The 21,729-nt window shown below is 38.4% G+C and overlaps 1 protein-coding gene across 2 annotated transcripts in view; it reads left to right on the forward strand.

The window, feature by feature from the left end:
* COL19A1 (collagen type XIX alpha 1 chain) overlaps positions 1-21,729 on the forward strand; it is a 349,939-nt gene that overhangs the window by 297,216 nt on the left and 30,994 nt on the right. For both annotated transcript variants that reach the window (XM_045498677.1, XM_045498678.1), the window contains exons 36-45: positions 1,577-1,630; positions 3,089-3,142; positions 5,339-5,383; positions 7,739-7,789; positions 7,875-7,919; positions 8,356-8,382; positions 11,822-11,875; positions 16,172-16,216; positions 19,417-19,461; positions 19,549-19,611. In XM_045498677.1, coding sequence (XP_045354633.1) covers positions 1,577-1,630; positions 3,089-3,142; positions 5,339-5,383; positions 7,739-7,789; positions 7,875-7,919; positions 8,356-8,382; positions 11,822-11,875; positions 16,172-16,216; positions 19,417-19,461; positions 19,549-19,611 — 483 coding nt within the window. The remainder of the gene's footprint in view (positions 1-1,576; positions 1,631-3,088; positions 3,143-5,338; positions 5,384-7,738; positions 7,790-7,874; positions 7,920-8,355; positions 8,383-11,821; positions 11,876-16,171; positions 16,217-19,416; positions 19,462-19,548; positions 19,612-21,729) is intronic.

The following is a 21,729-nucleotide window of genomic DNA, read 5'->3' on the forward strand; positions in this document are numbered from 1 at the left end:
CAATCTAGACCTTGATACATCATATGTTTATCTGAAATAACAAAAGGGTATTTAAAAGTACATATTTCTGGGGCGCCTGGGTGGCGCAGTCGGTTAAGCGTCCGACTTCAGCCTGGTCACGATCTCGCGGTCCGGGAGTTCGAGCCCCGCGTCAGGCTCTGGGCTGATGGCTCAGAGCCTGGAGCCTGTTTCCGATTCTGTGTCTCCCTCTCTCTCTGCCCCTCCCCCGTTCATGCTCTGTCTCTCTCTGTCCCAAAAATAAATAAACGTTGAAAAAAAATTTTTTTTTAAAAAATAAAAGTACATATTTCTAATTATAGAAGTCACCTGAGTTTTATTATAGAAAATTTGTGAAATACACAAAAGCACTAAAAAAATAAAAGTTATCCCTATGTGTACTGCTCAGGGAGGGCTGTTGGTAATAGTAATATTATGATCTATAATCCCAAAGCTCAGAAGCCTCTGAAAACCTTGGAAATGTTTCTGTAATTTTCAGGAAATTCTTTTGGCAGTCAAATATGACCTGAAATCATATGGAGCTGATCTATTTATCCTACTTGATAAAAATTTCATGTTTTGCTACAGAAATATTTGTATGTTTATTAGAGGGTGCTGCCGCAGGTGCACTGGGAGTGTTTCATAATATCTAATGTTAGCACTGTGTTATTTTTACTAAAAAATCAGAAAATTCAGAATTCTGAAACAAATATGACACCAAAGTTTCCAGATTAGGTATTTTGAACCTTCTAGCATTCTCATCTTCTGTGAAGTGCCTGGATAACTTTTTAATAATTTAAACGTTACTCTATGTAACATTTTGTAACTTTTATTTTCCTATGTTAGCCAGTAGTTTGATGAAACATGATTTTAATAGTTGCAAAATATTTTATATTATTTTACATAGCTTACTTAACTAATATTTTGTTGTTGACACACTTGGTAAAAGAAAAAAATTAATTACAGAAGCTAACAGTTAACATTACCAGCTCTTCTTCGAATACATAAATATATCAGTATCTGAAACCCTACCCAGTATCATTAGCATTATTCTACAACTCCGAGAAGGAGAAGGAGGGGATATTCATTCACTTTTATGCTTAAGCCATTAAAGGGTTCTAAATTTAAATTCACTGATGAGCCAAATTTCTTCTTATAATGAACCGTTCAGCTAAACTAAATATTATATCATAAAACATATTCCATTTTTCCACTAGCTGAATGAAGCATTAGTGTAATTGTGTATTTCTTTGATGGCATTCTGCCAATCTGAAATGTGTATGGCCATGCTTAGCAGTGCCAGATTCTCAGTGATGCTATTGTTGATGGGGTGGTTCTGTGAGATCAGAAATGCTCTATGAATCACCAAACACATTAAATTAAGTTTGCTGCAGATTCCATGTCATGGCATTTTAGCTGGCCATCCTTACCCTTTGAAAGCAGGTATTTGTATCTATCATCTATATCATGTTTTCAGCCAACATAGATGTTTAATTTCAATAGTCAAAATATTTGATCAACTGAAATGCCTTGCTTCTAACTATGTAACAGATTTTATGATAGGAACTATTTCTTCTAGGGTCTTCAAGGAATTCCAGGCCTTCCAGGTGCTCCAGGCCCCACTGGACCCCCTGTAAGTATTCACTAAAGCTATTCCATTCACAGTTCCCATCCACTGGGATGATGCAAGGTGAACTAGATTCCACATTGCCTTTTGTTCTCTGTGTGTCTATGTAGATTATCCAGCTGTTGCCTAGAAAAATAGCATCACATGTCTCAAGTTTTCATTTAGTATTACTTAAGGCTGCTCAGGTTCATAGAGATTTGTCATCAGAATTCTATGAGAGTAGAAGCAGTCTGTAATTAAGCTAGTCTATTTGAATAGAAGTTATATGTAAAGGAGCATTCTATTTTTTATTTATAATTTTTCATCATTAACCTTTGTAAGAGATATTCAGATGTTTACACCCTTACATTCTTAAGCACCATAAACTAAGAATATACATTTTTAAAGGGAAAAAGATGGGCCAAAGATTATCAGATTCAATTTATTTTGTGCCTATTTATCCATTAAAATACCATCTACTTTAGATAACACCTTTTTTTCACTGCCCTTCAAACACAACATCGTGGTCTTTGGTTATACTGTTTTCCTAAAAACTGTTCACCTAAACTAAATATTATATAATAAAGCATATTCCATTTTTCCACTAGGTGAATATCTCTTTTCCTTTCTTACTTGCTAAGCCCAACCTGTCACTAATGTGCTGTCGAGTGTAGAGTGGCCAGTTAAAATACAGGACATGCAGTCATATTTGAATTTCATATAAGTAAATAACGTTTTTAGCATAAGTTGGTCCCAAATGTTGTATTTTTATTTGCTAAATCTAGCAACCCTACTCAAGTCTCAACTTCTCCAGCAATTCCTTTGAGTTCCCATGCAAATTGTATTTCCCACATGAGTAGGCATGTGATCATGTTCCTTTGTGTTGTAAAGCATGGGTTCGCCATAATTAAAATCTTATCATTTATGCCTTCACCACAGTTGTATAGAACAAACCTGGTTTTAAATTTTACATTAAAATTAAAAGTTAAGAGAAGAGCTGTGAAAAGAACCATGGTTATTTTCACTATCCATTCTCAAAGAAGAATTAAATTTAAATTATATTTTCCATTGGTAGGATGCAGATCGCATAACTTAATATGCACGTTGTTAATTCTACCGCGTCTTCAAGTATTTAAAATGTTGATCGCTACCAAAATTATAGCTCATTTAGGAAGGCATAATGTTATGTAAATTGCCATTTAAACAGCAAGGCTAAATTCTTAAATGTATCAAAAGGTTCCAATTAAGGTCATTAAATGTGGTTGGCCAAGGTGAAAAAGCGACCACAAATACAAATTTTACCCTTGCAAGGGCTTATCAGCAGGATACAGCTGCTGTATCAGCCTGAAGACATATAAGCTTATAGGACTGATTTAATTAGGATCAAATGACCTTCAAAACATATCAGTTTTAGCAACCAACTTCCAATGCCTTTTGGCCATTTAGTTGTTTTTTGTGTAACAAACTTGGTTTTGTGTTTTACAGGGCTTGTTAGGAAGAACTGGACATCCTGGCCCCATGGGAATAAAGGGTGACAAGGTACAGAGGAAATGCCTCACTTACTCTCTCAACTGGGGCTTGGGGGATGGCAAGGTGAGACCATTCACAGAGAGATCTGTAAAATCAAGCAAAGCCTGAAAGTAGGAATAATGTCAGGGAATAGTTACTCTGGTAGGGGGCTTGAAAGGACATACACACAAAAATTGGTCTGAATACAGGTTCCTAGGGAAAAAGAATGAAGAGAACACTGGTGCCATATAGTAAAAGTCCAAGCTGGATTCAGGGTCCTGGCATCTAGCTATGTACGAGGATGGAGTGGGGGAAGCCTTCTGAAGAGGTGCAGGTAAGATGGTTTGTATCAGGAACTCCAGCCACAGGTACCAAGGCTTCAGACAGCTCGCTGAGAAAATCTGGAAGTTCTGTCCTTTGAGAGTCATAGGGGAAATTCACTAAGGAATTAGGACACTTGTTTTCTGGGGAGTCCAGTTGATTGGACAGATGGGTTGCTATGGTCAGAGGAGTCTCAGGCAGAAAGACCACAGGGCTTCATATGTTTACCTGCTTTAGGTCTAAATCGGCTCCACACTGTAAGTCCAGACACAGCCAGCCAACAAGTGAAATAAGATTAGGTACTCGAATGAGGGGAGTAAGAATCAAGAATCCACGTAAGCTACTCAGGTGGCTTCTACCCTGAAATGACCAAAATGGGGCATACTGGCATCAAGAAGCAAAGGAATTAAAAAAAAAATTTGAAAGGAGCCATGTGTTTATTTTAGATAGTCTCTGCACATTTTTTTCTGATAGTCTTCCCAAGAAGCTTGCCCAACCCCACCAGCCTTTTTTCTCTGTTCTCTATGGAAATTATTCAGAGATTTGCCTTTTGAAGTTAATGGGAATTCCACACTGAGATGAGCTTTGGGGCACAATCAAGGATGAAAATACGACTTTTAATTGTGCCAGGAAAAAAGAGTCTTTTCAACAGGCACATATTTTTCCTTGTTTGTTGTGCTTTCATAGTTCATGAGAACTATGACATAATTCCCTGGAGGACACTGCTAGCAGTCACCAGCAGATGACATGTCTTAGAGAGCTAGCCACCATCAAAGCAGTTTGGGGAAAGATACAATATACTCGTTGTCACTCATTCTCAGGCAGATACATTGCAATAAAAACTTTACAGTTTATTTTCATTGATAAAGATACAAATAGTTTTTATGACACTTTTTTTTGTTACTGGAAGAAAGTGGGGAGATTGGAATGAAATCCTTCATCAAATTCATGGATATGAACTGAAATCCCTCAAAATTTGGGGGCATTATAGGCAGGAATTTTACTGTCTCTGGATTCTTTTTTAATTAACTGTTTCTTGCCATTCCCATGACATTAAGGGACTTAAGATTTTATGAGGCTATTATTCTAAAAGAAAAGCACAGTTACAGGAAGAACTGGTTAAAGGCATCAAAGGGACCATAATATCTTTGCTTAATATGGATCCGTAAGCATTGTATGTTTTATAAAAATAAAAGTGAAATCCATTTTTCAGGTTTCAGCTTGAATTCATTTTTCACCATTCCATTTTTAGTCTTATTCTCCTGTAAGCAGAATGTCTGAGGCTGTTTAAACTTTAAAGAACATTTTCCTTAAACAATGTTGTACCACAGTCACTTCTGTTCAACGGGATGTGCCTGACTTGGTTGTAAAGTCTAATATTACCTTAGGGAGTGAAAGAAGTTTCTCCTCCCGCAAGACACAACACAGGGTGTGATTTTCTACTTTAGTCAGATTATATGGATGGTCCTCTGGTTCCCCAAAGATGAAGGTGGTAAAGATGAGGCTGAAACTGAGGGGCTGACCGTGGAAGGCATATCCCCAAGCCTGTCCCTGCTTGGAAGTATGCTACTCTGCACCCCGACAAGGACAGAATTTCCCCAGCTACACTTAAAGTCTAGGGCAGGATCACCCAGGCAGCCTAGCTCCATCTAAAAATAAGCTTGATCCCTGGGGCTCACACACTGGCAATCCGAACGGGTATGGGAAAAGGCATTCACCTTTCCTGTGGTCTGGGAATGTATTTTCCCAGGTGAAAGAAAAGGCCAAGCTGAATAAGACTTTGCAAGGCTGAAACAAAATCATATTGATTTTAGAATACAGCTCTCTGAGCAAGCACAATCTGGTTCATAAACTTGGTGTAGAAATGTGTAAACCATTGATTTTTGGTCTCTATATCCCTTGCAGGGCAGTGAGGGACCCCCTGGGAGACCCGGACCACCTGGACCGCCTGTGAGTTACTTCAGGTTTAAAACTTAAATTCATATATGTTAATAACTCAGAGGTCAGACTACATTTAGATATTCTCAAGGACAAAAGTTGTCTGATACATATGTGTGTGTGTGTATATACATATATACATATATATCAACTTTTATATATGTATGTGTGTATATATATATTGTATATATATACATATAAGTATATGTGTGTGTGTATATATATGTGTGTATATATATGTATATATATATGTGTGTGTATATATATGTGTGTATACACACACACACACACACAGATATATAAATGATAGCCAATGAAGCTTTGGGGAGACCTGATTTTTCCCCTTTAGTGCAGCCCTAATATGCAGTGCTCAGATTTGCATACTACGGGCATCCCTACTCTGGACTCTGGAGACCTGAGTGTGTGCCCTGACTCTCCACTTCCTACCTGAGAGACCCTGGGAGAGTCATTTAACCTCAATGAGCCTCATACAGAAAAAAGGGGCTTTAAAAAGAGCTCCCTTCTGGCTATGTGAGTTGGTACAGAATTTGGTGTTATGCTATATGTGTTCATTATCATCCACGATGTCTGAGATGCAGAGAAATTCTATTTATATAGCACATAGCAAATAAAATGTACAAGAGCCATCAATGTTTTCATGCCTGCGATTGAGACAGATGTGCACTTTGTCAGGGAGACTGTGGAGAGGAGAGGTACCACTCTCCGTAGCAAGTCTGCCCTCATGTGGGGCCATGCTTAAATCACAGCAGAGCTTTGGTCCAGGCCAAATGTTCTTTTCCACCCTACCTCACAGGAATATTTTAAGAAACCAAACTCACCTAAGAAGGGACAGAATTCATCTTTCTGAAGGCAAGAAAGATATGTTATTAGGCTGCATGCAGTCACACACTTTATGCACATAAATAAGATTTGCACTCTGTTTTCTTAACTCTGTTCATTTTGTTCACTTGCCTTTTCCCTTGACAAAGAAGCAATGTACAAAGCATTTGGGGCTCAAATCCTAAAATTCACTCCCTCTCCTGTGGACATAACAATCAAAATTAGCATGAGTTCACAAAAGAGACCTATATTTTACATGGGGTTAGGAAATCTTCTTCCCCCTGAATTCTTCAAAACTATTCACTGTTCAAGATAAGTTACATATTGTCTCTTATGAGAAACCTTCTCTGGAAATCTCAGACAAAAATATCTTCCATCTTACAAGGACTCAGCACACTAAAATACAGTAGACATTCAACAATTGTCAAATGAGTGAGTGAAATAATAAAGGAATAAATGAATGGAACATTTTTCCTTCCATCACTAGTGTGTTGAAGATGTATGCAAATCCCATTCACTGAACACCATTGGCCACCATCACCCAAAAACAATGAAATGATGGCTTCTTCAGTTTTGTAACTGAAATGTGGAAATCACAAAAGGGAAAAATGCAGGTTGTTGATTCTTTGGGAAATTTTTAAAAGAAGGATAAAAGGCCCCAGTTAAAATTTTGTATGCAAATTTTGCCTGAATGCCAAAATGTATGAATTTTTAAAATTTATTTATCATTTGAAAGAGGGAGAGAGAGAATCCCAAGCAGGCTCCGAGCTGTGAGTGTGGAGCCCAACTCCGGGCTCGATCTCATGACTGTGAGATCGTGACCTGAGCCAAAACCAAGAGTCGGATGTTCAACCGACTAAGCCACCTAGGCGCCCCCAAACTGTATGATTTTTTAGATTCTCAATTTAGTTATCTTTCTGTTAGTTACCAGGGGGCTTTCTATTCACAGGTCAGATTTATTAGGAAGTTCTTATTCCCTTTTGTTCTACAGAATATATTTTTGTAGAAACATCCACAAAGGGTTGTGAGTAACATCATTTCCCCCATTTACTTTAATTTTCTGCTTACTATGAAGAGACCGTAGAAAAAAATTACTTTTTAGTAGCCAAATTGCTTCCTGTTCACATCTTCATCAGCACTACTGTGTTATAGCCTGCAGGTCACCGGGCTGTAAACAGTGAGCATAAATTGGCAATTCAGAAACTGAATTTTAATGAGCAAATAGTATTTTCCTCTGAATGCATTAGGCTCTTATCTGCCAGACCCGAACATTAATCACACCCTCACTGAAAGTCTCTCTGTGCTCCAGGTACAGCTCACATTCCTTTCCATTCCCCACACACTGTCCCCCACCACACACACACATTTTCTTTTGAAAAGCCAACAATAGAAACTTGGTTTTATTATACTTGTAGCATTAAACTCCCTTTCTAAAGTAAAATCAGAGAAATATCATTTGGTAAAAAGATGAAAGATAGACTATTAAGTTAAAAAAAGAATAATTCTTTATCTCATCGCTTTCCTAAGGGTGTACCATTCAATGAAGGAAATGGAATGAGCAGTTTATATAAAATCCAGGTATTTACTTTTGTAATTATGTAAAATTATTTTCCAGTGATGAGTTGCTATAAATTGTTCTCACCGTGTTCTTTCTTTTTTGAAGGGAGGTGTGAATGTTCCCAGTTTTCCGGGCCCCCCTGGCCCCCCTGTGAGTACAGCTGTTCATTACCAAGTATACTTTAGCTGAACAGCCACAATAAGTAAACGAACAACTCCTAAGTTCACTGAAAAAAATACATGTTACAAATATAACCAAAATCTTATGCAGTAGGAAATAAATGATAACCAATTATAATAAATAGAGCAAACATACACAGCCTAAGTCACGAAAAACAGCATTCTGCATGGAGGTGTCACTTTCTGGATTGTACATCTAAGAACAAAATCAGTGTCCAAGCAGTCATGCTCATGGGGGTTCCATCAAGTTATGTTTCTTCATCTTATTCTTCAAATCCAAACCGTAGCAAAATAAAACCTGCAGATATTTCCTGTGTATAAAACAAATTGTATTAAAATGCTCTACATTCTATAATTTTGCTTTTCCATCATTATTTTCAAAGTGACTTCCCATGTTTTTCTTGTAGGGCCCAAAAGGAGACCCTGGTCCAGTGGTATGTATGTTCCCATGCTTTGTGTCATTTAGAAAATAAGTATTGGGGCGCCTGGGTGGCTCAGTCGGTTAAGCGTCCGACTTCAGCTCAGGTCACGATCTCGCGGTCTGTAAGTTCAAGCCCCGCGTCAGGCTCTGTGCTGACCGCTCAGAGCCTGGAGCCTGTTTCAGATTCCGCGTCTCCCTCTCTCTCTGCCCCTCCCCCGTTCATGCTCTGTCTCTCTCTGTCTCAAAAATAAATAAACGTTAAAAAAAAAAATTTTTTTTTTTAAATAGAAAATAAGTATTAAAGTTTGAACAAAGAGCATCCGGAAAAGATGGCCTGTCTTCTCAGATGTTCATCAGTTAACATGTTGGAAGCAGGAGGCAGGAAACCAAGGAAATACCAGCAATGTGTTCATTTTTAAGATGCTTTGGTCTTGATGCCACTGCCTTTGGCATTTGTCTCTTTTATTAAGATACTTTCAGAATCACCCTGTGATGGAGGAAGGCACGAATGCAGTTCCTAATAAATGGAGCACTTTTTTCTGCTAGCATTATTTTGATGGTTAACTCAGTGTTAGGTAGATTGTGGAAGAGAAATACTTACTGGAAAGGAATTCCTTAATATGTACCCAGCCTCTCCCTACGCCTCCCCCCAAAAAGAAAGGGACTGTGTGTTTGCTTTGAATGTCTTAGGCAGTTATTCTGTAGGAAATGCAGTATGCTGTCATAAACCTGCTTATTAGGTGTATCAGGAGGTTAACACTCAGCACGGGAAGAAGAGATCATGTCCCCAGCTACCCAGAGGGTAACAGTTGTTCTCAAGCATCCTTCTCAGCCATGGAACATCATTCTGAAGGTTCTGCCAAATTTATTAGATTCCCTTTATTCCTTGGTAGTTTTTCCTGTCATGTTCTTCTCAAGCATATGTCCTTGAATATGTTCTGTCATATTGCACTTGTGTTAACATTTTAACCTTGATTTATACAGTATGCCTGAAAGTCAGATACGCCTGAAACTGAAATAAAGTTTTCAAATTATTTTCCATTGTCATGTGAAAAAAATTAAGTCCCTTTCATTACAATACAGTTTAGTAAAACTAGATGAGTAAATTTTAAAGACCACAAGAAGCATACAAGGTAATCTTTGCATATCTAAATATATTTTCAAAGGACATGCATTAAAGCACATATATTTTGTTATTGGCCAATATATATTAAGAGCCAGTTTCACCTCTGAAAGCATAATTTCAATTTAGATAGTACCAGTTTCTGAACCCCAATAATGTAATTTAGAAGTTTCCTTTGTTTTCTTATTCATGTAGCCCCCCTTTTATCTGTTAACAATTTTTATGCTTTCACCAATCATATCCTCCACTCTAACTTCAAATTTCTTTTATCTTGTTGATAAAAGTTTCTTCCTGGTCTTTCCCTCTCATACTGACTCACAGCCCCTCTGAATCATGTAGAGGCACCTAGACTTCACACTGACTTTTCTGGAATATTCTTTCAAGTTTTTCATTAATAATTGCATATCAAGGTCATAACATATTTTTAAAAGTATTATAATAAAGAATAAGTTATAATTCACTTGGATTGGAAAACAGGTAGCAACAAAAATATACACAGATTTGAGTAGACTTTGAAGGAATTAAGCTTCAAATTTCTTAGCTACAACAAAAGATAAAGGATAAAAACTGACTGAAGGATGTTCCTTGCTTTTAGAGATGTGATTTAAGTGGGTGAAGCAAAAAACAGAAATCTGGAATATAATGAAATAAACACTGTGTAAACCCTCAGGTTTATCTTACATATACCCTTGAAATGATTCTTTGGGCCCTCTGTCACCACCACCATGCACCTCCCTTCATTTCACACCAGTTGTCCCCTACAGAGAAATAATACTTTCTTTCCATAAAAATAAGCCAGGAATGGTAGAATTATAGGTCAGAGTAGAAAATGAAAAAGTCACTTGGCAGTGGGGGGCGGGGGGAGAGATTTACTCTTCGGCATCCTTCGTTTGCCATGACGGTAAACGTACACCACTGTTTCTAATCTTCTCAGTAAACCTTTATAGAAAAAAATTACCCTTAATTGAATTTATCTTCTGAGGTTCCCCGTTTAATTCCTTTGGTATTTAACTTATAAGCAGCTTCAATTAAATATTTAACTATTAACTACTTTCAAATAAATATTGATTGATTGGGTGACCACCTTCCTCTGTCCTAAGGACTGTTGAGAATGTAAACAAAGAGAATCAAAGAGCTCACTTGCTTTGTCAATAACCCAGGACCTCTTTTACAGAGCTTTATGCAGAATAGAATCTGAACATCTTTTTTTTTTTTTTTTTCGTCTGATTGACAGGTTACATATTAGTGGACCTTTAAAAAGATTTCTAAGGCATGAGAAGTATCAAGTCATCTGCCTGTTCATTAAGTATTCTGTAATAAGGACAGTATCATAAATAATAATGGAAGTTGGAGCCTTTGTCATATTTTGAAGCAGAGTAGAATTATGCATGCAAAAATATACTTACAGAGAATGAAAGCTCCTTTTCTATGTGATTATGTTGAAAGCATCCAGTGTCCTAAGAAAATATTTGCAGTTAACATTAATTCATTAACAAGGATGTATCAAACAACTACCTACTTTATCTCTCTTAATTTAAGAGCCTTAATGTTTATTTGCTCAAAGTTAGCAGTGTCCTTCACCTAACTTTTCTTTTTTTTTTTCAATACATGAAATTTATTGTCAAATTGGTTTCCATACAACACCCAGTGCTCATCCCAAAAGTAACTTTTCTAAATACATTCCTTGAGAACCTGCAGTCTCCAGTTGGCCTGGGACCATCCACTAGAATATGTAAAAGATTTGTTTTAATGGAAACGCTTACCTATCTTCTCCCAGTGACCCATGAGCTTGAGCTATAACTTTTAGAATCACCGGAGATGCTGCTTCTGGGCCACTCTCTGAAGCATTCACAATTCATGTCCTGCTGTGGAGAATACTGAAGGATGGTCAACTTTACTATCAGACCTTCATCTTCCTCTGCTCTTAAGGAGTTTAGCCATATTCTCTGGTCATCTAGCATCCCTGGGTACCTCACAAATAGGCAAACTTCATTAAAGCCCAGCCTTTCCTTTAATTCTTATTGAAATTGGCATTATCACTGACTAGAGGGATTCGTTCTAATTAGATTCTTAATCAGAATAAAAATAATTAATCAGAAATTATATTCATACTTCTCCAGGGACTAGCTTAATCCTCAAACTGTTGACAAACACCAAATGCAAGAATGCAGATGTTTGAAAATAGAGCATACAGATTACTTGCTAAATCGCTAATCCGTGTTTGAGGGGATACTTTTTTGGCAAACAAAAAAATCTTTGTGTTCGAAACCAATGCTTAAAAAACGTTCTTGGTCATTGTTTCTGAATTTCCTATGTTCATATTTAACAGGGAGAACCTGGTGCAATGGGGTTGCCAGGACTAGAAGGATTTCCAGGTATAAAGGTAAGTACAGGGGTTAAAAATGGCACAGATTCAGCATTCAAAAATGTTTATTGAGCACCTCCTGTTGGACCAGGAACTGTTTTACGTTTAGATACCTAAGAATACAAAACAGACAAAAATCTCTGCCTTCGAGGAACTTACTTTTTAGGAAGGGGATACAGAAACTAAAATAAACATAAATAAATAATAAATGTTGGTAAGTACTACGGAAAGAAGGAGAAAGAAGAACCGGTTAAGGGGGCTCAGGTGTGCTAAAGGAGAGGGGTCTGTAAATAGGAGTCTGAGAAAGCAAGATCTGAGCAAAGACTTGAAAGCATGAGGGAGAGATAGCCAAGTCCCCTCAACCCTGAAAGAAGAATCCAGTGTATAGCATGGTGATGATAGGTAGTAATACTTTACCATCTACTTGAAATTTGCTAAGTGTTCTTACCACTACGTGAGGTGATAGAGATGTTAACTAGCTTAATTTTGGTGAATATTTTACAGTGTATGAATATATCAAATCCTTAAGCTGCATACCATAAATGTATACAGTTTTGTGAAACAGTAAATAGCAGGTCTACATGCCCTGAGAGACGTGAGCATTGCTGCTACACCAAAGGAGACCAGGGGAATGAGGGAAAGAGAGAGTGGTAGATGAGGTCAGAGAGGTAGGAGTAGAAGTAAGGTGTAGCCCAGCCATGTGGTCACACAAGGCAATACTACTCAAAATGTAGCCAGAGAGGACCAGTGCCAGTCTGCAAATTCTGTTATAGATCCTGTGGCAAGGTAAGTATAGATTGAGAATAAGTATTTAAAAACTTGTCTAGCAATTTAACTTTGCTGTGATATTCAAACATGTTATCAGTAAACTCACCTTGGTTCAAGATGTATTAGAACATAGAGGCACCTGGGTGGCTCAGTCGGTTCAGGGTGATAGGCCTGCAGGTGGAAAGCGAGAGTGGAAGCAGGCAAGCCTATTAGAAGACTATTCCCATAGTACAGGTTGGTTCAGATCAAAGAAATGGTGGAGATAGTGAGGAGTGGCTAGAATCTGGATATACTGGGAAGGTAGAACCAAATAAGAGGAGTCAAGGATGACTCCCAAGTTTTTTGACCTGAGAAACTGGCATGATGGGGAAGTCATCACCTGAAATGAGGAATAGGCAGAGGCTGTGTAGACAGGGTGAGGATGATCAGTATAATTTTGGACATGAGGTCAAATTTGGCAGTATCTATTAGAAAAATAGAAGTAGTGAGTAGGCAACACAATATGAAGGCATGGAGTTTGAAAAAGGAGTCAGGGGAGCATGCTGGGATATCTATATGCTTGGAACAACCAAGTTTAAAACCAGAAGACTTGATAAGATCACCAGGGGAATGACAGTAGATTTCATAAAAGAGGAAAGGACCAAGGATGAGCCCTAAGGCCTCCAACATAAAGGGATCAGGAAGAAAAGGAAGAATGACCAAGGGAAACTGAGATGAAATGACCAGGAGGTAGGAGGAAAACTAGGTGTCCTGAAAGCCAAGCGAAGATAATGTATCAAGGTAAAGGGAGTGATCACTTGTCTCAAACACTGCAAATAGGTCAAGTATGATGGGGATGGGGTCAAGTAGGATGGCCAAGTATTAACCATTGGATTTATCAATGTAGAGGTTTAGCAATAATAATTATTACTTCATTATTTTGGTAGGAGCAACTGTTGGATTTGAATAGATTTAAGAGAGAATAAGAAAAAAAGAATTAGAGAAAGCAAATACAGTATAAACAATGATCAAGGAGTTTTGCTGTAAAGGAAAGCAAAGAAATGGGCTGGGGGCTGCTGGGGGAAGTAGGGTGAGGTTTTATAAAATGGATTTTAGGAATGGACCATAGAAATATCATAATAGTCATATGCTAAAGGAATAATCCAGTAGAAAGGGTCAGGGGAGTGATGATATAGGAGGAGAGGGGAGAATTTCTGGAATGACATTCTCAAATAGCTGAAATAAAATGGGAACTAATATATAAATAGAAGGTTTGGCTTCAAAGAGGAAATGAATAGTTGATCTATGGTAACAGGTGGAAAAAAGAGTATAGGGATACAGATGCTGATACATTGGAAGAAGAATTGGTTGGGGTCTGTAGAGTTCTTTTCTGATTGATTAAATTTTCTAAGAGATGGAGGAAAAAGTTCATCATCTGAGAGTGAAGTTGAGTGAGAAGAGGTTGGAGATTTAAGGAGAGGGTCTTCTAAGAGAAAAGGAGAGTCCAGGGACCACAGAGTATGATGAGTCGGCAGCCCTAGGCCCTCCACCCTCCCCACTGAGGTTCATGGTCATAAACTGAAGCGAGACTAGTCAGGGAGATCTCGTCCAGCATGAGTTTCCGGTTTTGACAGGTGAGTACTAGAAGCAAGAATGGGGCAAGAGAGTCAGTCATGTACAAAGGGAGTGATTATAGCAAGTGACCATAGAATTTAAACTAAATAAATAAGAGAGAGAGGCCATCTAGTGAGTTGATGAATAATGAAAAATCTGTTCAATGGATTCGCAGTCTTGGTGGCATCAAAAGTTTGGGAGTCCAAGGTACTCAAGAGAGTAGTTAAAACTATGGTGGTCCAATATCATAATTTATGAAATTGACATTATGGAGGGGTTACAGTTATTCTTACTGACAAAGTCTCAAATACAACAATGGAAATAAGAGGCAAGATGGTTAGAGGAGTGGTTCAAAGAACTGCTAGACCTCACTGTTGGGAGAACCATATTATCCAAGAGAAGGCCCCTTAATGTTAACCTTTTTCAGATATACAAAAGTTTCCATTGAATGAAAAGTTCCAATTTATTCATTTCATGGGTAAAAATCCCATTGCTTAAAAGGAGCAGAGTGAATCTGACAAGAATTTCCTGTTCATACTGTTTACCTACTATTCTATTAGTTCTTTTTCTATTTGACTATAGCTATGCTTTATATATTAAAGATATTACTTCTATCTCATATGTTAGGGTTTATATCCTAGTCAATCTGGCCTTTCATTTTCATGTTTAATCTCATTGTATATGTAAATATAACTTTTATGTAGTCAAATAGCAAATGATTTTCCTTTGTGGTTTCTTGTTTTGCTTTTATGCATTGAGTTCCTTTTATTTTTATTCTCAACCAAAATCAGGTAGTCACTTAGCATTTTCTTCTAGTTTTCTTGTACTTCATATTATTTTATTATTTACTCAATCTATATGGGATTTATATGGAGTATAACATAAGGAGAGGACTTAAACTTTTTTCAAGGAAACTATTCAATTATTAGCACTATTTGTTGGATAATACATCTCCTTTACTAAAATCCTGTTATGGATGTGGGTCTATTTCTGAGGTTATGTAACATTTTTATATCGCATTGATATACTGCTTAATCTTATGCCAATATTCCATTATTTTAATTGTTAAAGCTTTATTATATGTTTAAATATTGGTATTGCTAATCTCCTTATTGTTCTTCTTTTAATTTTTTTCTTTTATCTTTTCATTTATTCATTATCCCAAGTGAACTTTAATATCATCTGATCTAGCTGCAATTTCATAAGAATTGCATTAAATTTATAAATTAGTTTGGGCAGCAATGACACCTTTACAACATTGTCTTGCCCTCCAAGAACAAAACATATCTCTCCATTTAATCAAGTCTTCTTTTATGTCCCCGAGTGAAGTTATGAAGTTTTTTAATGTAGGTTCTGCTCAACAAAAATTGCCATTTTATTATCCCATATATAATCATTAGTACTTTTAGCATCGTCAGCTTTATCTGAAATACCACATTGCCTTTGGAAAAAGAGCTGAGTCACTCCACTGTTCAGGGCAATTCAGGAGATCTTCTAATGGCCTAATGAGAGAACTACAAAATTTCTTGTTCTAAATATTTTTATTCTAACCCTACATCCAATAAGGCAGGTGTGGGGAAAACTTTTTAGAAGACATTCAATGTGCTCTCTGTTTTAAATATTGATAATGGATTACTTTTGAATATGTGGAATAAAAATACTGTCTTGACTAATTTTAGCTGTATGTGTGGAGTCCTATTAAAAATAGGTAATAGAAATAACCTAAATGCTTATTTTCATTAAGATTCTTATTTGCTTTAGTTTTATGGAGGGAACAAGTTTTAACAAATTCAGTTAGCTGCTCATTTTATTTTCCCGTCTGATGATATTGATAATGCTTATCAATACCAAAGAAAAGGTTTACCAAATCCAAATGATTATTTGAGCACTAATTTTATAGGTAAAGATTCTATCGATATCATTATAAGTAGCAATTTTTTTTTATCCCAACAGGGAGATCGGGGCCCAGCAGGTCCCCCAGGAATAGCCGGAATATCGGTGAGTCCAGAGTATCTCATGTCATTTTCACAGGGAAGAAGTTCCATCTCCACAGCAAATCTATGGCTAGGGAGCAAAATGGCTGAGGAGCACATGGTACATCCTACCTAATCTCCTACTGATCTCCTACCTAATCATGATATCTCCTGCCTAATCTCCATTAGGTTCTGGAAACATCCAGTTAAAAAAATAAAACCCCATCCATCCCTGTCCATCCTCAAGAATGCTCCTTTCTTTTTCACATTTTTCTTATTTTTTGTCTTTTTCTTTTTCCTTCCCAACTCATGTAAATGGTGGGGAAGGCAATGCCCAGTTACTGGTGCCAATATGTTAGTACACAAAACCAAATTTGGGGAGCTTGTTTTGTTTCTGTGTTCTTGTCTCATTTAAGGTTTCTTGGCCCTGAAAAGGCAAAGTTCTTGTGCTCAGGCATGTACTTCAAGTTCTTGGTATTAAGCTACAATCTGCTTGAGTTTTCCCTAGGCCTGATGTTATTAACAGATCTTTACTGCTGCTAATGTTTCCTCGTAAACTAGCCCTTCCAGCCTCTCAATCATTTTTGTTGCTCTCTGGTGTCAAATGTTTTAATCTCATCAAGGTCTTTTCAAATGAATAGGAAGTACTCCAGGAAAGGTTGAAAGCATTTCTCTGAGCCCTAGGGATCGCTCTGATCTTCATTCATGATGCTCTAATTAAAATTTTGTGGCCATGCTTTATGAATAAGAGCCCACTTACCGTTGCTCAGTGCCCCTGCAGGGTAGGCCCAGGGAAGGAAAGTCAATGGAAACTATGTACTTGAGTCATAAGAACACAGATAAGAAAGGGCCTTACCATCCCCACTTACAACCACTCATTGACACCTACTAAGAACAAACACCACCCAGAACATCCATCACTACCCACTGGTGCTCACCACCGCCCACCACCTCTATCCTTTAAAAGGCCAGTGGCCACTCTGCTTTACTCTATTTAGTGGTTAAGTCTAATAACAAAAACTTAAAACCCATTCATACTCTGCAGAAAATCATCCTTTATAGAGGAGGAATCCCCTTATTTAGCTATTCTAGATCAAAGTAAATATTTGTTAGTATGATTGAAAAGTAACATGAAAATATTTTCTTTAGCAAGCATGTCAGGATTTTTTATACAAGAAAGTATTGTTCCTAAAAGTAGATTCACACTTAATCCCATTCCTTCTCCTGTCCCCTGATCATGACTATTCCTAGCAACATATTTGGAATTCTGTTTCCAGAATTGCCCTACAACCTGCCCCGCTTATATTCATACCCTGTTTTTGTTTACACGTGGTATCATGAAGCTTAGTTCCCACTATATTCAGCCAGGTATGACTAAAAGTTACTTCTCACTATGACCCTAAATTACATATGTATATAAGGGAAAAAATATTGGCAACCAATGAAAGTATTGAAAAAGTGAGTGACAGGCTCAAAAGGCAATCCAAATGAAGACCTCCAAAGATATTTTTGAAGGATACAGCATGATTGAAATAAGGGGCTTGGCTGTCTAAAGATCCTATACATTTACTTAGAATGCAGTTTTCTTATCTCATAATTAAGAGGATTAACTGACAATTACAGAAATAAAGAAGGCATAGAGATTTACTCATTGCATGTATACAACTGTATAATTAAAAATGCAACTTAATTTTTTTTTATAGTGGATCTTACTATGATTCAAGAAATAAAATAGTCAAAAGATTCTGGAGATAGTGGTGATGGTTACACAACAGTATGGATATACTGAATTGTACACTTAAAAGTGATTAAGCTGGTAAATTTTATGTTATGTACATTTTACTACAACAAAACAGATTTAAGGGGATTATTCATGTTGCAGCAGAGATGAAACCTGCCTACTCAGACTCATTATGATCACTCTGCTGAGTACCAAGGAAACCCAATCCTGCTCTTCTTAAGAAGAGATCAGTCTATCCCTTTCTAGTATATTCAAGTTCATCCAGAGATTTCTCCTGGGCTTCTTTCTCCCGCTTCTTCCCAGGATGACATGTGGGTGTAGAGGAGGAAGTATCTGTCAGTGCCGGCAGTGGGGGAAAGCCTCCACACAGCATGCTCTCCCCCAGGTCCTCTGAGCTCCACCTGACCTTTGGGGTTGCTGCTGCCTGCTATCAAGTTCCTAATCCCTTTGTGTCAGATCTCAAGGCCCAAGCACTCTACCCCTTGTGTTCTATGCCAAGACCATGCTGGACATTAGCCTTCTCAGCTGTAGCACATCCCCAATTCTGGCCCATGGGAGCTTCAGGAGTTCCACAGAGCCTATGGAACCAGGGATGCTCTGTCAGGCCTTGTGTCTGCCTAGCTTCTACCACTCAGCCATATCTGTGCCTGTGACCGGGGCTCCTCCCAGAGTTCTAAACAGCAAGAGGGGAAAAAGGCCCTCCCTCTTTCAGATTCTCTACTGGGGAACCTACTAGTGTTTCTGCAGCCTCAGCCATATACCTACATCCCTTCGTTATTTATTTTTCTATCCATGTTAGGTCTAAGGGATAGGAGGTGGTTCCCTCTCAAAGCCAACATCTTTAAGTTTGGTCTGGGCACTTGGGTACTTCTCACTTCTAGTCTCTGCTGGACCATCTTCCTCCCTTTTTCCTCCCAGTGGTCTCCCTACCTAATGTTTCTCAATCGTTAGTCCTCAAAGCCATGTGTGTTGGAACAAATCAGTCTTGTCCTTTCCCTTTCAACCAAACATGGCTTTTCAAGCTGAACATGTGGTTTTTTTCAGGCTAGCCTACTATGAACTTAAAAATACTCTTATAAAATGCAAAATCTAGGAAAGATTTCTTTGACTCTCTGTGCCCTCCCAAACACCAAAGTAAAGAAGAGCTGCTAGTCAATTAGGCACAAGATGCATTTTCACTAATGACGATACACTGGTTTAGTATTTTCAAAGATATTATCCTCCCCTCCTACCCCTCTGCCATCCACACATAGGTATATTAGAGAACTGCATTCTAGTCTGTACCTTGGAGCCTCCAGAGTCAAGTATATGTCCCCACAGACTCTGTCCCATTAGGAATGCCATTGTAGTATAAAGAGCCACAGCCCTGGCTGCACATTAAATTCACAGGTGGTGGGGGAGGGGGGTGGGTGGCGAGCAGGGGGAGTACATGGCATCATGCAATAATTTGGCTCCTAATGTTTCTCCTTGATTTGATTTCCCAGGGAAAACCTGGAGCCCCAGGGCCTCCCGGAGTTCCAGGGGAACCGGTGAGTTGCGAGCCACTTACTTAACTTACTTCATGTGGTTTTACAGTTTTTCTGAGCAATTAACATTTGTCTGTGACATGTCTATAGGGTGACAGAGGACCTGTTGGAGATATAGGTTTCCCTGGACCAGAAGGACCCTCAGGAAGGCCAGTAAGTACTTTTTACTATTTAAATTTTACCATTTTGAGAACTATTCTAAGCACTGCCTCTTCGCCTATCTCCTCAGAAAATCTGACATTTGTTGTGTCTAAGGGAGTGTGACTCTCCCTTTTGGGGGTGTCCTAGCTCTCTCTGAAGTATCTTTATGTATTTAACGATGATGGGAAAAGTGAGATTTTGTTTTGTTTTGTCTTAAGTGTCAGGAAATTAGATTTATTAAGTCTGATGTTCTCAGAGTTAAAAAATAAAATGGCCTGTCACGTCCTAAAATATAAAGAAACTGAAGGCTTGCAGATATAACTCCTGGGTGCTAAGCTAAAAATCAATGTAGAAGCTGTTTTCTCAGATACCTTTCTTTATCTGTGGACCTTGTTCTTATACTTTCATAAATCATGCTTCTAAATATAGCATCCTTTAGTGTCCTAAAAGAGCTCTTGGTTACTGATATATATTGATGTAACGTTGTAATGATCATTCTTACTAATTCAGCTCAATTAAACATACTTTCATCCAGTCTCTGCTGTTTGCTAAGGATGTACTGGGCCATGAGGGAAGGGGCATAAAGATGAATGACATCCATCCCACTCTCAAGTTTACTCTTTAGAGGTCACTGCTCCTTTTGCTTGTTTATTTGCCATGGTGTGTGTGGGGAGGGAGTGCTATTAGGAGAAGGTGGGTACTGAAGGTGAACAAGCAGCGCAGAGTTCGTGAGGCTGGTTCAGACCTTCTGGGTCTGAGCGTTCCCTGGCCACTATCTCCACAGAGAAGGCAATATGAAAATACAGGAAGCATATGCAATTTAGAGTCAGGAAGATATGGGTTTGAATTGTGACTCAAAGGGTTTTGTGAATCACTTAAGTAACGTGACATGTGGTAAGCATTTCCAGTGCCTGGCCACAGGAGGCACTCAATAAATAGTTTCAAACCCTGCCTCCCCCTTCACCTCTTATTACCAACTCCCTATCCCAGCCCCTGACCATTCCCTAAATGCTTGCCCAGGGGATTATGCAAACAGCAATTTGTTTATTCAACAACTATTTCTTGAGCACCTACTAAAGGCTAGCAACTCATGGGTTTACATTCTAGTATAGGAACACAGACAACACACAAATAAATACACATGCACACACAGTTTCAGGTAGAAAAAGCCCTAAGCAGGGTGAAGCACTGGAGTAGCATTTAAATAGAGCAGTTGAAAAAGGTATGCCATTTAAGCAAAGACCTGCATTAAGTGAGAGATCAAACCTTGGAGTGGTTGTGGGAGACATTGTTTCAAGGAAGAGAAATGGCCATCGAGGAGTGAGGCTGGTGTGTTGAAAGAACAGCAAAAGGCATGAAGTCATGCACTAAGCTAAACAAGAGTGGAAAAGATACCAAGAGAGAAGCAGGTGGTGTCCAGGCCATGAGGAACTTCTAACCCATGAATGGAGTTTGGATTTCATTTGGAGTATGATGGAAGCCCATTGAAGCATTTGTAGTGGGGAAGGAAAATGACTGGAGTACATTTTAAAGTTATCACTCTGACTACTGTGTGAAGAGCGGACTGTAGGGAGCAGGATGGAAGAAAACAAGAGTCAGGAAGCATTGCCATAATCCCCATGGGAAATTATGATGGTGAGAACAGGGAGATGATGAGGAGTAAGGGAGTTTAGGAGGTATATTGAGGGGAGAGTCTGCAAACTCAGTGATGGACCAGATGTGGAGTGTGAGGGAGAGACAAGTCAAAGCTGTGGTGTGGGGTCTGAGCAGCCATGTCACAGTGGCACTTTTGATGAAGTGGAAAAGACTGGAAATGGGTGGGTTTGGGAGGGAAAACCAAGAATTCTCTGTTGTGGACACATTCAATTTAGAGCACTTGTAGACACCCAAGTGGAAATGTCGAGTAAAGGTAGATATATGCATCTTGAATTAATGGAGAGGTTAGACTGGAGAGATTCATCTGGGTATTTAAACCTGAGACTGGATGAAATGGAGTGACTACAGATCAGAAGGGAAGAGAGTACTTCAAGTGTTAGGAAAAGAACCCAGCAAAAAGACTGAGAAGGCACAGCCAGTGAGATAGGAAGAAAACCAGGTGAATGAGGTTTCCTAGATGTCAAGGTAACTAAG

This window comes from Leopardus geoffroyi, chromosome B2 (assembly GCF_018350155.1).
Source record: "Leopardus geoffroyi isolate Oge1 chromosome B2, O.geoffroyi_Oge1_pat1.0, whole genome shotgun sequence".
In the NCBI taxonomy this organism is placed as follows: domain Eukaryota; kingdom Metazoa; phylum Chordata; class Mammalia; order Carnivora; family Felidae; genus Leopardus; species Leopardus geoffroyi.